Here is a 16,559-nt window from a genome sequence, read left to right as displayed (position 1 = left end):
TTTACCACCACCATCCCACAAAAAGACTGGGGAGACCTAATTCATAAAATAGAAAATGGAGATTGAGGACTGGTGTGGGCCTAAACCCAGCAGTCCTTCACTTGCAGGCCTATTCTAGGCCAAAGTCTTGAGGCACCATGTTTAGTTTCTCAAATATGTTTGGGGAAGGAGACGTGATGTTTCTTTTTTCTCTACTGCACATTTTACAACTCCTACAAGGATTCATTCACTTTGGATAACACCAGGCTTTGCCATGCCTCTAGGCTTCTCTCATAATGGTTGCCATGACAGGCCAGGGCCCAATCAGCACACCATCCTAGTCTATTCCTCACCCCCAGGTGGGAAGTTGGTCAGCTGTGGCTAGGAGGGCTGGGGTGTGTACTGGTGTGACAGGCCACAGACCCTGCTGACTGGCACGCCCCAAGATAATTTTGGTGACTGAGGCAATAAGTAAGTAACTTGGGGCACAATCCAACAGGAATTTCTTCCGCACAAGACCCTGTAATGCAGGGATAGGGAACCTGTGGCCCTCCAGATATTGCTGAATTGTGACTCCCATTGTCCCTGATCATTGGCCATAGTGGCTGAGTCTGATGGGAGCTGGACCACAAGTTCCCCACCCCTGGTGTAATGTAACAGGACTGTGGAGTCTTGGGTCTACATTTCCCAACAGCCCCCTGCTCAGTGGGTCTGTGGGTGTGGGTGAAGCACCAGTGGGGACGTAAGAGGTGGAGAAGAAGGTTCAGTCTAGGTATCTGGGTTCCCTTTGGGAGGAGGCGTGGCATATAAATTTAATAATAAATAAAATAAATTTGGAAACAAAACAATCTGAGATTATATAAAGTGACCCAGTGGAAAAGACCCAGCCTAACATAGTGATGAAGCTGTGCAGGCCTACAGTTGAACTGATAAGACTCAGAAGCCTGGGCTGTTGCACTTTTAACTTAGTTCTTTTGTGCCACCCACTAGGTGGCTGGAAATTTTCCTATCTACCTACTACATGTCAGTGTGGCTACCAGAGAACCCACCAGGGACTATTGCTATTTTGGGGTAGGACTCATATCACAGTGGTCCATGCATTGGTAACCTCAAGTCTCGATTACTGTTAGCGCTTTATGTGGGGCTGCCCTTGTATCTGGTCCAGAAACTGCAACTAGTGCAGAATGCAGCAGCCAGATTGCTCACAGGAGCAAATGACTGGCAACATGTTATTCTGCCGCTGAAAGAGCTGCTCTGATTGCCAGTTTACTACCGGGCCAGCTTCAAAGTACTTGTGTTAATTCACAAAGCTCAAAACAATTTGTACCTTAATACCTTAAGGACCGCCTGACTCCCTATGTTCCATTTCGATCACTGAGATCTTCTGATAGAGTGGCAGTGTGGTGTAGTGGTTAAGGTGTTGGACTACGACCTGGGAGACCAGGGTTCAAATCCCCACATAGCCATGAAGCTCACTGGGTGACCTTGGGCCAGTCACTGCCTCTCAGCCTCATGAAAACCATATTCAGAGGGTTGCCATAAGTAGGAATGGACTTGAAAGCAGTACATTTACATTTTTTACATTTAGATCTTCTGATGAGGAACTCTTAGTGGTTCCTCATGCCCCTAAGGTTCAGTTGGCCTCCACCAGGGACCAAGACTTTAGTGTTGCAGGCCTTGCCCTGTGGAATTCCCTACCAACAAAGGTTTGGCAGGAACCATCCCTTATTTCTTTCAGGCGTCTCCTGAAAATTGAACTTCTTAAACAGGCCTTTTAATGTGAATTTTATTTTCCAACCAACGCAGTGCTTATGGGTGCTTTTATTATTGCTTTTAATTATATTTTTAATGATTTTTAATTCTATTATGTTTTTGTATGTTGTAATGGTGACTTGACATACCTTTATGAAAAGTGCAGCTTATAAAGATTTTAATAAATAAATACTGGCAAATTAAGGTTGCCCGGAGGGAGGGGACTTGCACAATAAACTTGTTTTCCCGAAAGACTGAACTTTTTTGCCATACGAAAAGTGATGAGGAAATGCATTGAAAAGTGTGGGATAGCTCTGATGCAACATCATCTATCTTCCTCACAAATTAGAATGAATGCTCATTAAATAGCCAACATCATCTAACCTTCCTGCAACCAAATCAGGATGAATGCTCAATTAACAGGTCATCTGGAAGCACCCTGAAATGTCTTCAGCCTCCAATTCTGATTATACCTGTACATGACTGATTTGTAAATTCACTACAGCCCTTTGAATGTAACTTCCTGGTGGACTATAACCCATAGGTTAGAGCATGTGAATGGTGCCCATGGCACTTTCTCAAAATTCCAAACGTGCCCACTGGCCCAAAATGATTGGCAGTCCCCTTGGTCAAAAGATCTGGATCATTTGGGTAATAGAAATCTGCTTCCAGGGATGGCCATCTCATGTTGCCTTATGGCAGTGCTGGGTCAGAGCAAGGAAGGGAAGCACAGAGGCACTCACTTCAGGGAGTCTTGGGATAACAGAATGCTCTCACAGAGCATCCCTCCTTATGGGACAGATTCTAGATTAGAGCAAATAAATTGTCACCTTCTTCTGGATGTAGAGATAAGGAAATAGTGCTTGAGAGTTAGGAGTATCTAAGTACAGAGAGCTTATTATCCTACCTATCCACAATATTTGGATTCAAATTATGTTCTCCATTCAGGAGCTGCACTCACAGTTGGGCAGGCTATAACCCTCATAGCCATCCAGTCCATTCATCTTCAGCATGTGGGCCAACTCGCAGCGACCAAATATCTTGGCTTGGATAGTGGCTGCAAAGCAGGTGAGGACAGCAATCTGTAGCAAGCAAACCATCATCCTGGCTACTTGACATGTGATGGGAGGGAGATGACAAAGCAAACGTTGTGGTCCTTGAAGCTGAGAAGCAGAAAAACAAGTAGGCTGGCTCTACCAAGGGAGAAGAGAGGCATAATGTTTTAAGAATATCAGAGGAGGTTGAAAACAACCTCTCTGTCCTCTCAAAAGAATACATTTTTCTGTCCTGGACAAGCTCTGGAAAAGTTTTTCAGTATGGTTCAGTGTGAACCAGGGAAGTGCCAAGTGTAGCGAGCACTTTTTGACTAGTACCAGTGATGTTACCAACCACATTCCTTTATGTGTTTAAGAGGGGGGTGGTTGATGAAAGATGAACTTATATATATATAAATGCCTATGTGAAGCTTTAAATTAAATAGAGATGGGAAACGTGTGGCCCTCCAGGTGTCGTTCCATCATCCCTGTACAATGGTCACACAGGCTGGAGTTAATGGGAGCTGGAATTCAGCCAAATCTGGAGGGCCACAAGGTCCCCATCCCTGCTTTAAAATATTTTCCCCCAAAGTGGACAGTCAAGCTGAAGTTTAAGGCTTTTAATCTATCTCTCCCTGACCCTTGGAATGAGAGTAGCTTTCAGTCTCTTCTTTTGAAGTAGTGAAGACAGAGCTACACGTTATGTCAAGCGTAAGCTGAGGCAGGGTGTAGAGAAAATAAGCTGTCACCTTTATTGTGGGTGCAGATATACTTAGGCAATATCATGATTCTTAGCTGGAGATATACAAGTAAGATTGGTCCAACTTCCACCCAGCCACAACAATTGGTCACGAAGAATGCACTCCATAGAGGAACTGCACTCACAGTTGGCCTGGCTATATAACCCTGGGAACAGAGAAGCCCAAACCCATGCTAGTTGTATAATATGAATATGGGAATTCAATGGGGGTTGTATTTGCAGGGGAGAAGCTGCAGGGGAGAGTAATATTGCTTAATCCCTCCCCTAGACACTGCCTTACCTCTACTGTTTTTCTTACAGTTTGACTCTAAGGCCAGAAAGAAACACAGCTGGGAGAAAACAGTCTGAGGGGTAAGAGTGCAGGGGGAAATGGTGGCAAGTAGTTAAATACCACCACTCCCACCTGCTGCTTCTCTCCTTTCAGATACTTCCTCTGTGGGTTAGGAGAGACCCTAGTTTTGCCAACATAATGTGTATTTCCAGAATGAGATTGTGTGGTGCTTGGGGCTGGAGCTTATTAATGGTAGTGCCACAGTTGCAAAACACCCAGCAGCAGTGAAGGGCAAGACTGAGGGCTGATCTGACAGTTGGCATCCTGATACATATATGTGCAAGGCAAGATGTTAAGCTAAGTTGAGCCATGAGTGGACAACACACTATGAGGCTTTCCCAGGCACCCATTATTGCCTCAAACACCAGGAACTTAGGGCACTTACCACAGAAAAGGCAGGTGACTGATCCCAAAGTCAGAACCTGTCTGGCAAACGGTTGCAACAGCAGCAGCAAAAAAAAAAGCAAAAATGCAGTGCAACACATATATGAAGTTATTAATTTGCTAAATAATTTTAAGAACATTTCAATGAAATAAATGCCAATGTCCCTATGTTTCTTGGTCATTTGTTGATCATTTCCAGGCATTTGCATTGTTTGGATTAGGACCCCAAATTGTGTCAGATCAGTGGAGAAGAGCATGTTTTGCAACTGAGAAGTGGCAGGTAGAAAGGGAGGTGCTTAACCCACTACCCACTACTTTTATTATTATTATTATTATTATTATTATTATTATTATTTATTAAACTTATATACCGCCCGACTAGCAATAGCTCTCTGGGCGGTGAACATAAAACAGCATAAAAATACAATAAATAACAAAACAATACTAAAATACAAGCAACAATCCAACACAATAAACATTTTTAAAATTAAATCAGTGTAACTTAAAATGCTTCAGAGAATAGGAAGGTTTTGACCTGGCGCCGGAAGGAGAGCAGAGTCGGCGCCAGGCGTACTTCCTCAGGGAGACTGTTCCATAGTTCGGGGGCCACCACTGAGAAGGCCCTAGATCTTGTCATCACCCTCCGGGCCTCCCTGTGAGTTGGAACCCGGAGGAGGGCCTTCGTAGCAGAACGTAGTGCACGGGCCGGTTGATATCGGAAGAGGCGTTCCGCAAGGTATCGTGGTCCCGCACCGTATAAGGCTTTATAGGTTAATACCAACACTTTGAATCTAGCCCGGAAACATATTGGCAACCAGTGCAAGCTGGCCAGAACAGGTGTTATATGCTCGGACCGCTTGGTCCTTGTCAGCAATCTGGCCGCCGCATTTTGCACTAGTTGTAGCTTCCGAACTGTCTTCAAAGGTAGCCCTACGTAAAGCGCATTACAGTAATCCAAACGTGAGGTTACCAGAGCATGTACCACTGATGTAAGGTCCTCTTTACTCAAATAGGGACGTAGCTGGGCTACCAACCGAAGTTGGTAAAACGCATTCCTAACCACCGAGGCTACTTGAGCCTCAAGTGAGAGGGAAGAGTCTAAAAAGACTCCCAGACTACGAACCCGGTCCTTTAGGGGGAGTGTAACCCCATCCAGGACAGGGTATATATCCACCATCCGATCAGAGAACCCGTCCACCAACAGCATCTCAGTCTTGTCTGGATTGAGCTTCAGTTTGTTAACTCTCATCCAGTCCATTGTCGAGGCCAGGCAACGGTTCAGCAAATCGACAGCCTCACCTGAAGAAGATGAAAAGGAGAAGTAGAGCTGCGTGTCATCAGCATACTGATGACAACGCACTCCAAAACTCCTGATGACCTCTCCCAACGGCTTCATGTAGATATTAAAAAGCAGGGGGGACAAAACTGACCCCTGCGGGACCCCATATTGGAGAGCCCGCGGTGTCGAGCAATGTTCCCCAAGCACTACCTTCTGGAGACGACCCGCCAAGTAGGAGCGGAACCACTGCCAAGCAGTACCTCCAACTCCCAACTCCGCGAGCCTCTCCAGAAGGATACCATGGTCGATGGTATCAAAAGCCGCTGAGAGATCAAGGAGAATCAACAGAGTTACACTCCCTCTATCTCTTTCCCGACATAGGTCATCAAACAGGGCGACCAAGGCTGTCTCAGTGCCAAAACCGGGCCTAAAACCCGATTGAAATGGATCTAGATAATCAGTTTCATCCAATAGCGCCTGGAGCTGGCCAGCAACCACCCGTTCCAAGACCTTGCCCAGGAATGGAACATTCGCCACTGGCCTGTAGCTGTTAAAATTGTCTGGGTCCAAGGAAGGCTTTTTCAGGAGTGGTCTCACCACTGCCTCTTTCAGACAGCCCGGGACCACTCCCTCTCGTAAAGAGGCATTTATCACTTCCTTGGCCCAGCTACCTCTACCAATGTTCCCTTGCAATCCTCTCCCTCCCTGCTGGAGGAGCTTTTTTCCACCATGTGGCAAACACTTCTTTGGAATCCTGCCCAGGGTAAAAGCATCGGGGGGGGGGAATCAGAGCATAGGGGCACCTTTAAGCAGCACCTGCCCACCACTTTTCTGTGGCATATCACAACCTCCTTTTGCTGTTTTTCAGCTGTTAGATGGCAAGCTGGGTACCCACACCCTGTCCTACTGCCAGCCACGTATTGTAAGGCACAGAACAATTAGGCAGAATACAGCCTGAATTTTTCCTCCTTAGATCCCCCACAGGGGAAAAGAGCTAGCAAAATTCTTCTATGTTTGTTAAATGAAATCTACAAAGGCAAAGGAGGTGTCTGGGCCATCCCAGCTACAGGCTACAGCCTTGCAGGTAATTCTGTTTTATCTCATATTTTATTGTGGGTATAAACATTTTATTTAGACTGTAAGCACCCTTGAGCATTTATTTTCTTGGAAATGTGGGATAAAGATACTTTTTATATCTACATACATAATAACTAAAGGAAAACACAAATATGACTTGTGGAATGAAATGCCCAGGGGCCTATGATTCAGAGTTTCTCTGAAATTCTTGTCCCCTGTCCAGTTCCCAGTTTCTGGGTCCATACCTTTCACACTATGGTTTCATAATCCAGTAAAGGAGAAGCATGGCTGGCTCCAGAGGGTAGCAAGGCTGAGCATCTGCTGGGGCCCCAAGACCAGCAAAAGGCCCACAGCTCCCTTTTTGTTTTAAATTGTTTTTAAAAAATTAAAGTGTATTTTAAATTGTTTTTAAAAGATGTGTTTTAAACTTGTATATTTGTTTTTAATGTTTTTAGTTACTGTAAACCGCCCAGAGACCTTCGGCTATGGGGCGGTATACAAATACAATAAATAAATTTCACTGTGTACAAGGCACCCAAAAGACTAGTGATAACTTGTGGAAATTCCTGGTCAGTGCAGCTTAAGGGGACCTAGTCAAGGTGCCTTGCTAGAATACCCCCCCCTTTAAACTTGGGAGAGGAAATGATATAATTGGGAGCAATATTCACAACAAGATTTAAAGTAGTAGATTTTAAGAGCATTTATTAGTACTGTTATATTTTCTTACACATTTGTAAACCCAAGACAAATATCATTGATGGGACTGCCATCCCTAAGTGACACTTTCCCCCTCAAACTATCCAGTACAGGGTACTGCAGGGCAGATTCCAGATGGCAAAAGCTGGTTCTGAGCTCATCAGAGTCCCTTCCAGACATCCTGATCACCCCACGGAACTTACAATTTGTAAGAAGAGAATGAGATCCTGCCAGGGTGGTCAAGGGGGAAAAAAGTACTTCGCAAAGAAAAGCACCAGTGGAGTGTCCAGGGTGGCCTTTGCATGGAGGCTGCTGCTGTGTGGTTCTGCCCCTTCCTTGTCTCCTCTTTAGAACTCCCTTGGAATTCTAGAACTTCCAGACAACTCTCTGTGAGATCATTTCATCCTAAGATACAGAAGTCAGCCCAAAGGTGCTGTTTACAACAAACACCACTTCAGGGGCAAATTGCAGCCAGGAAGGAGTGATTTTCAGCAGGAAACTAGTGTGGGCTCCAGTCTAGATCTGGGCCTTGTGACTGCTTTTTCTTTAAAATTGAAGTGGCCATTTAAGCACACTTTCAACAGAGTGTGAACGTAGTTTGGCCCTCAGATAGCAAAGCCAACTGTCAGACATTTATGCATATAGTAACAAAGCATGGAAAAATCAAGCAATGTTCATTTTTTATTATGTATTTATTTATTAGATTTATATCCCACCCTTTCTCCCAGTAGGAGCCCAGGGCAGCATGTTCATGCATGTGGGTGAACAAGTTAACACATCCTACCCCAGAGCACAACACATCCAGCTCAACATATCCACTTTCCTTCTTCTTGAATAATCAGCTCCTCAACACAACCAGTTCTCCCCACAACCCCAAACTGCTCTGACACCTCTCTTATCCCCACTGGAGGCCTAAGAAAGCACATTAAAAGACCTTAGCTGGGAAAGGAGTTTGTTTATTGAAATAATGTTATGGCTTCAATCAGATTGCACTATGGAATCACATCTCAAGACAGCAGGTAGGTAGACAAGGCAGCTTGCAGGAGATAAATTCCATTGTTGGTGCTATTAACTCACAGATTGCAGGCAACGACCCAATAATTCAAATCTCTGTCACGGCAATGATCTCTCCAGCCATCCCTAAGGGGAAGGGGGGGGGGAGAAAGAAATGCAGACAGCACATACTTGTGCAAAAGTAGAAACAAGTAGAAAGAGTTGCTATCACTCCATGTTCCCCCACCCCACCCAGTCTCTTCCTGGTAATGTACAGTATCTCAGTGGTAGAGCACAGGCTTTGCATGCAAAAAGTCCCAGGATTCAGTCCTCAGCATCTTTAGTAAAGACTCTTGTCGGAAACTCTGAAGAGCCACTGCTGGTTTGTGTTGGCAGTACTGAAGCTAGATGGATCAATAGCATAAGGTAGCTTCTTGTGTTTTTAATGTGTAATATAATGTAAAGTGTAATGTGCCAGTATCAGGTTGTGCATTTCTCCACATCTGCCTGACATGACTGGGGCATTGTGGGAAATTTGAGTAGTGGCTTGTAGACGCAGCCATCTGGCATGCGGGACCCAGGGTAGACATTAGTGTCAGTGGCCCCTTCTAGGATGAGCAGCTGCCCACAGATGCTAGATGCGGACTCTGGGCCTGTGGTTGGAAACAGAATATTGGACCAGATGGCCTCAGAGACTGACCCAGCAGGGCTCTTCTTCTTAAGTCAAGGAGGCCCAGAAAAGTTTGGAAGTATTAGTTGTGCGAGGGTGTACCCTGAATGCATATGTCATTGTTGAAAACAATTAGCTGGGCACACCATTAGATAGACCTCACATAGACAATAGAGAAGGGGTGGAGAACCTGTGGCCTTTCAGATATAGTTGTGACTACATCTCTCATCATCCCAGACCACTGGACATGCCAGCTGGGGCTGGTGGGAATTGTAGTCTTGAAGTGTTGTTAAACACTGAAGGACCACAGGTTTCCCACAACTGGCATGGACAAAGAACACAGAATATGTTTATTTATAATATCTCCCTGAAACTGCAGGGAGGAGAATTCAGATTCTGCTCTCTCTACAGTGTAGCGATTCTTCTCATGTGTCTCTGACCTGTCTCACTTGCCAATAACTTCTGGATCTCTGCTACTTCTGGGCCCTATCTATGGCCTACTTGTCATTGAGGTGTCAAACCTGTATCTGGGCCGTGACAATTTACACTGCTGGTGGGGTCTCATATGATTGAATGTTCCTCCATACAAAAACATCCCCCGTACTTAAGAAAGCTCAGTGTCAGAGAAGGATTCTTCCTTAGCCTGTATATGTAGGGTTTTGATTTTTTTTGTATGGGGGAGCATTCAAGAATTTGAGTGGTACACAACAGATCCAAGCTTACGATCTCAGAAAGAACTATGCCTCGGGTTCCTTTGTGTGTCTCAATCTGCACTTCAGTGATCTCTTTGGGGTATTCAAATTTTGTCTCATTTGCCTAAGTATCCTTGCTCTGTAGATACCTTACTGCAGGGCCCTTTCTTTCTGAATTCTAGAGTAGTTGATCTGTGGTGGAACGATACTCCTGACTTTGGGCAAAGGGATTGGAGGGGATGGACCACAGCTCAATGACAGAGCACATGTTTGCAGGCAGAAGGTCTCAGGTTCAGTCCCTGGCATCTCCAGTTTAAAAATATCAGGGGGCAGATGATGAGAAAAACCTCCCTTTCTGTCTGAGAACCTGGAGAACCACTGCCAGTCAGGTTAGACCAAGGGGTGAGGAATCTTTATCAGGACCTGCCTTGTGGGCCAAATTTGACAGGTGAGCAGGGCCACACACCTATCAATCACATTGCATCATTATGTTGTGACATGATTAGCAGGCAGGCGGGAATGCCCACCTGTCAAAATCCCTTGAGCTTCCCTTAAGTCTCTGTGATTGGGGACTTAAAGGAAGAAGGGGGGAGACTTGCAAAAGCCTTTTCCAAGTCTCCCCTTTTAATTCTCCATGGTCAGGGACTTAAAGGGAGAGGGGGGAACATACAAAAGCTCTTCCAAGTCTCTCCCCTTTCAAGTCCCTGATTGCGGAGACTTAAGGGAAGACTTGGACAAGACTTTAAGACAGTCCCCATCCTCCTGTTTCAGCTCCTGTCTTAAAGCCTTTTTAAAAGCCTCTTTGAAGTAGCTCACACACATGAGCTGCTTCAAAGGGCACTTTTGCACAGGGCTCTAATTGCTGATCAGGTGGTGAGCAGGGATTAAATCCTGCTACCTTGACTGTGCAATCTTGTTCCCTGCTGGGAAGAGGATTCCACAGCCAATGCAGGATTAAAGCCTGTCCTCCTGCACATCAGCTGACGTCACTAATGACATCAGCTGGTGGGCATGGTTTAAGTGAAATGACCCTGCAGACCAAATTGGACCCCTAGGGTGCCATGATTGGTCGGAGGCTGGAGGCTCTCCACCCCTGGATTGGATAGTACTAGGATAGGCGGACAAATAGTCTGCCCTGGAAATAAGGCAGCTTCGTATGCCTAGATCACTTTCCATGTATTCATGAGTACCAAAAACTGAGGTTTAGCCCCAATGCTGGATTTCAACACCCTGATCGTTGGTGGACACAATCCAGTGTGGGTGTGGGTGTGTATATATAAAGATCTGCAATTTTTTATTTAAAATATTGTTCCGACTCAAACTCTGATTCAGATGGAAAAAGTTTATTATTGTTATGAACTCAAGAGTCCAATCTGGGAATCCCAAGCACCCATTCCTTCCTTTCCCACCCTCCAAAAAACACTGGAAAATGGAATTGGCTTAGATGCTGACCGCTAGTGAGATGATGACGAGTAGATAGCTAGCTAGATGGACAGATATCAGGAAGGAGAAATTACACAGGAAGGACTGATGGATAGAATAGATAGACAAGGCCATTGAAAGACAAACTCATCCCCTTACCAGGCTGCCAAGCCTTCTGGGTCTGCTGTAGCTCTCTTGAGACAGATTATGTCATCAATAATTTCATCAGTCAGCAAATCTAGCGTGTAAGGGGGAAATAGCAATATTATGTCTTGTGCAATAGCATATAGTGTAACATTATTATTATTATTATGAACTATCTGTGTACAACAGTTTCAGCAGAGAGCAAAAGGCAGAAGCTACATTGTAGGGTTGTATGCAAACCAGCCCTACCATTAGGCAGAGGAAAACAGCTGCCTCAAGAGACAGATGCTCAGGAAGCAGGCAATGTGTGAGAATAGTGTTGGAGGACAAAGCAAAGGGTGCCAGATATGGGCTGCCCTGCGGCCCCTAAGCTAGCTTGCTTTCCTCAGGTGTGGTAAAGGATACCCACTGCCGCTGATGAAGTGATTCAACTGCCAGACCAGCTGGCTTCTGTGTATGAAGCCAGAGGAGGGCACCATCTTGTCCTTGCCTCAGGCAACAAAATGTCTTGGGCTGGCCCTAGTTGTCTGTCAAGAGCGTAATGCTTTGGAAGAAAGAAAGTCAAGTTAGCCAAGGGACAAACATTGCACTCCAGAAGTATGTAAGCAAAAGGAAGAAGTGTGATTGGCCAATAGTCAGAGGGTGAGGAAGGACCAAGCAAAGGTGTTTTGCTTTCTTTTAGAATGGGAAGGTGGTGATGGCATATTTGAATGCAGTGGGGAACGAAAGACTGGTGATGTGGAGAAGGAGGGTGGTAATTATAGTGAAGGAGTTGGCAATGAGGAGAGCCAAGGGGGGATGTGGGAGGGATTGGTTAAGGTGGCTGAATGGCCATCTCATCAAGGGATATGGGGTGGAAAGAAGAAAGGATAGAAGCCGAGGAAGGGTTTAGAAAGGAGGGATAGGGTGGGTGAGAGATGCAGAGGGATTGTGGCAAATAACCTTGATTTTATCACTGAAGAGGAGGCAAGGTTCTGGTCAGAAAGTAAGAAAGAAGGTGTGGGCACAGGCAGAAGCAAGGCAGGCTTCAGTAGAGCATCAAAAGCACCAAGATAATGGTTTTGGTAGTGATGAGGCTCTTGCAGTGACTGGCTGAGCTGCCTGAAAGTCACAGAGAGCTGGGGCAGCAGGCAGAAGAATCTCTGACTGTCTTCATTGGTCAACCTGCTCCAATCCTAAAAGTCCCTTTCCGCCATTGGTTGAACGTTTCAACACCTAGAAAGGGGTGAGCAGGACAGGTAGAAGAGCCTAGTGCTGGGGTCCCCAATGCGGTGCCCACAGGCACTCCCCAGACATTGTACGTGGCACCCACCTGGGCCCCCTGCCACTTCCATCTTTTATTTTTATTATGATTTGTTTTAGCTTTTCTCTCTCTTTTCCTCCTGGGGCATTGGCTGGGTTGGCTGCAGAAAGCAGCACAGGTCTCTTGCTCTCTTCCTTTGCATTCCAAACAGAAGCTTCTTCATAGGAAAAGAAAAGAGGGAGAGCAGACAGAGGTTGGTGCCTGTACTTCTAGCCTCCCTCCCAAACTCTTTTTTTAAAAGGGGGAGGTCTTATCACTGCCTGGTAAATTTGGGGGATGGGGGAGCAACTAGGGAGTGTTTTCTTTGATATTTTGTTCTTGTGTGTGTGTGTGTTGCCTGCTCTTTGGGCTGTTTGGGAGTGGGATTGTTTTGCAGGCTTTTGGAGTTGCTTGCCTGCTTAGGGTTTTGTTGTTGCAGTTGTGTCTGTGTGTTGCCTGTTGGGGGGGCAGTGTTGCCTGCTTATTTATTCCTTGCTTTAGGGGAGTGTTTTTGGAGGGGTGGTGCCTGTTTTGTTTTTGGAGCATGTAGGGATGTTTTGCCTGTTGTTTGTGATGGACGTGAGATATTCTTTGATTTACAAACATCCCCACCACCACCAGCCACAAGGGTTGGGGACCCTGACCTAGTGAAACAGCACACAGAGAAAGGAGGCACAGAGTGAACATAGGAAGGTGCCTTATCCTGAGTCAGACCAATGGTCTATCAAGCTTGGTATGACCTACACTGACTGGCAGCAGGTTTCCAGGGTTCCAGGGAGGGAGTCTCTCCCAGCCCTACCTGGGGAGCCAGGGATTGGACCTGGGGAGCCAGGGATTGGACCTGGGGCCTTCTGCATGCCTGGCAGATAAGCTGCAGCCCTTCTCCAGGGGGGGGGGAGACTAACACAGGAGAGTTGTAACAGGGAGTGGTCCAGAGAAAACAGGACAGATAGCCAGAGGGAGGAGGAATGGGAGAAGGAGAAGGGGCAAAGTGGAAGAGAGGATGGGAGGGCAGGTAGGAGGAGGGCTACTTCAGAGAAGAGGAAGGCTGAAGTTCTCATACTGATTTGAAATCAAAAGCCTGACCTTTGGTTACAGGCCCCTATTAATACAGTAATATAATAGTATTTCTATGGCAGATTTCCAATGTGTAGAAAGTACTTTAAATAACATTTTCTCAGTAATCATTACAGTTCTGTAAAGCAGATTTAATTTACTCAGTTAAACATAGGAGGAGTCCTTATACCAGGCCTGAGCTGACTATTGATTTATTTATATTTATTATTTTATTTTATTATCCAGCTAGCGCAGTATTGTCTACTCTGGGAGTGGCTCTTGCCCATCATAAGGAGCCCTGCTGGATCAGGCCAATGGCCCATCTAGTCCAATGTCTTGTTCTTACAGTGGCCAACCAGATGCCTGTGGGAAACCACAGAGCAGGACCTGAGCACAAGAACATTCTTCCCACTTGTGATTCCCAGCAACTGGTATTCAGAGACCTACTGTTTCTAATAGTGGAGGTAGAACATAGCCATCATGGCTAGTAGCAATTTATAGTCTTATCCTCTAAGAGTTTGTCTAAACATGTTTTAAAGCCATCCAAATTGGTGAACTACATCCTTTGGGTGCAAATGCCATAGTTTAACTGTGCATTGCTGCGTGAAGAAGTACTTCCTTCTGCCTGTCCTGAATCTTCCAACGTTCAGCTTCATGGGATGGCCCTGAGTTCTAGTATTATGAGGGAGAAAAAAATTGTCTCTGTCCACTTTTCCCACACCATGCATAATCTTATACACCCCTATCATGTCTCCCCTCCTTACTCATATTTTTTTCTGAACTAAAAAGCCCCAAATGTTGTAACCTTTCCTCATATGGGAGTTGTTTCAACCCCTTGAATATTTTGGTTGCCCTTTTCTGAACCTTTCCCAGCTCTACAATATTCTTTTTGAGGTGAGACTACCAGAACTGTACACAGTATTTTTTTTTTTTTAGAAGATTGCTAAACTACTAAATCGAAGAGTTTTCTAAGTAGTGTACAAACAAATATTCCAAGTGTGATCTCACCACAGCTTTCTATAATGGCATTATGATATTGACAGGTTTTTTTTCAATCCCTTTCCTAATGATTCATAACATGAAATTCACCATTTTTCACAGCTGCTGCACACTGGGTAGGTATCTTAATCAAACTATCCACTATGACCCAAGGTCTTGCTCCCTACATCTTCCTCTGTGAAGACAGACGCAAACTTCAGCTACACTGTAACCTCTCTTTCCTTTCCTCCTTTAGCACATCTTTGATTCCCTTTGTTGTCAAAATAAAGTCCAATTGTCTCCCTAGCTGGTCTCCTTCAACTAAGGCGTTAATAAAGATTTTTGTTGGTGGTGGTTTTTATGGTTTTTTTAGCGATGTGTTCCTTGAAGCCTTTTTCTGCATGCCCTATTAACTGCTTACATTTATTTTGCCAAAGTTTGTGTTTCTTTTGTTCTTTTCATTTGGACAAGACTTCCATTTTCTTCTCTTGCCTCTAATACTGGTAACCTCTTGGCCCTAGTGGTCCTTTTCCTGATCTGCAGTATACATTCTAGCCAGGCTTCTATTATGGTGGTTTCCAACAACCCCCAAACAATTTGGAGAGATTTGATCCTGCAGCTACCAGCTTGAACCTTTTTCAGCTGAAGATGCATGGGACTTTCAATATGCGAAGCATGTTGCTCCACCACTGAGCTATGATGCTTCCCTTAAAATCTACACATTCTTTAATTGTGTGACAACCACTGCAATACCCTCACTGTTGGTGGCTGTTGCTGTTGCTGTGCTGATTTCAGCTAATTCCCAGAAGGCCTAGAGCTGCCACCTGCTGGGGAATGGAAGATCACAACAGAGCCAATTAGAACCATCTTCTGCACAGGCATCCCCATGCAGGAACACTGAGTTTCATTTAAAGATTTTATTTACAGTTAAGCATTATACAAATTCTGTTAAATAAATAAATTTGCCAGGGCAATCTACAGGCTCACTGTCCCCAGGCTGGGGTTGCATCTCAAAGCCCAGGCCCTTGCACCTGTCTTATGGCAGGAACCCTTACCACGGCAAGATAAGTTGCACAGGTTCTTTGATAAAGTGTGGTGGTCAGCACACCAGGAACGACTGTTGATCTGGAAGATGCCATATTCGGAGCTGCCATCTGAGTTATGTGTCATGGTGGCTGTGTTGAAGCCACTTGAAAAGTATGCCAGGCAGATCCCTAAGGGGAGAGACCAATACACAGGTTAACTTCATGTACTGAAATTTGTTTCAGAAAGCAGCTGTTGGGAAAGCAGATCATCTTAGAAATGAAATTCGTCTTGCAGAAAATGTGAGTGTACTTCCTCTCTTTTCTGGTATCTGCTTTTCTTAGGAATGGGGGAGAAATTGAGTTTTGTTTGCATTTTAATGAGAAACTACCTCATTCACACTTCTTGAACAAAGATCCAAATGGAAACCCCATTATCGTTCCAAATTCACACTTCTTTGAATTTTGCAATGCAGTTCTCCAGCCAGCCATGACTAACTTATGTTTATTAATTTCAATTAGTCTACTCTGAGTAAATTTTAGTGGAATATAACCCTCTGGATCCACCCAAGAGTGAGATGGAAGATTGGTTGCTCTGGGGCTAGTTTAATTTCTGCCCCGATTTCCTACAAAAAACTCTGCATACTCATTGAGGCTAGTCCTGCCAGTTTCTGTGAAGCAAAATGTCTTTGGTCCCTCCCACAAAATACATTAAGCAGATTGACATCTACTCGTGGGCTACTCACAGTCAGCCAAGCTGTAGCCCTCGTACCCATCCATTCCCCAACGTTGCAGTGTGTACGCCAGTTCACAGCGACTAAAGATCTTGCTGTGGACTTTCACCACAAGGCAGGCTGCAATAGGTAACAGCAGAATAGCCTTCATCTCTCCACAGCTGCCTGGTTCTGCTCTCCCTGTTGCTAAGCAGGAGGAAGAGGGGACTTTTTCAGGCTGACCAGATCTGCAAAAGAATGGGATGAGAGAGTGACTTGGAGACCATCCAGTGAA

At 45.1% G+C, this 16,559-nt stretch overlaps 2 protein-coding genes across 2 annotated transcripts in view; one reads left to right on the top strand and one right to left on the bottom strand.

The window, feature by feature from the left end:
• LOC133379310 (RNA-binding protein 3-like) overlaps positions 1-16,559 on the top strand; it is a 158,988-nt gene that overhangs the window by 112,210 nt on the left and 30,219 nt on the right. The window lies entirely within an intron of this gene.
• The window catches only part of LOC133382040 (sperm acrosome membrane-associated protein 3-like), a 49,939-nt gene that overhangs the window by 9,757 nt on the left and 23,623 nt on the right, over positions 1-16,559 (bottom strand). Inside the window, exons 2-4 of the mRNA XM_061621698.1 lie at positions 16,298-16,512; positions 15,561-15,743; positions 2,693-2,842 (exon numbers count right to left, since the gene is read on the bottom strand). Of these exons, the coding sequence (XP_061477682.1) occupies positions 2,693-2,842; positions 15,561-15,743; positions 16,298-16,512 (548 nt within the window). The remainder of the gene's footprint in view (positions 1-2,692; positions 2,843-15,560; positions 15,744-16,297; positions 16,513-16,559) is intronic.

Source organism: Rhineura floridana, chromosome 3 (genome assembly GCF_030035675.1).
Source record: "Rhineura floridana isolate rRhiFlo1 chromosome 3, rRhiFlo1.hap2, whole genome shotgun sequence".
Taxonomy (NCBI): domain Eukaryota; kingdom Metazoa; phylum Chordata; class Lepidosauria; order Squamata; family Rhineuridae; genus Rhineura; species Rhineura floridana.
Note: the sequence above shows the minus strand (reverse complement) of the source record. Positions and strands in the feature narration are given on the sequence as shown.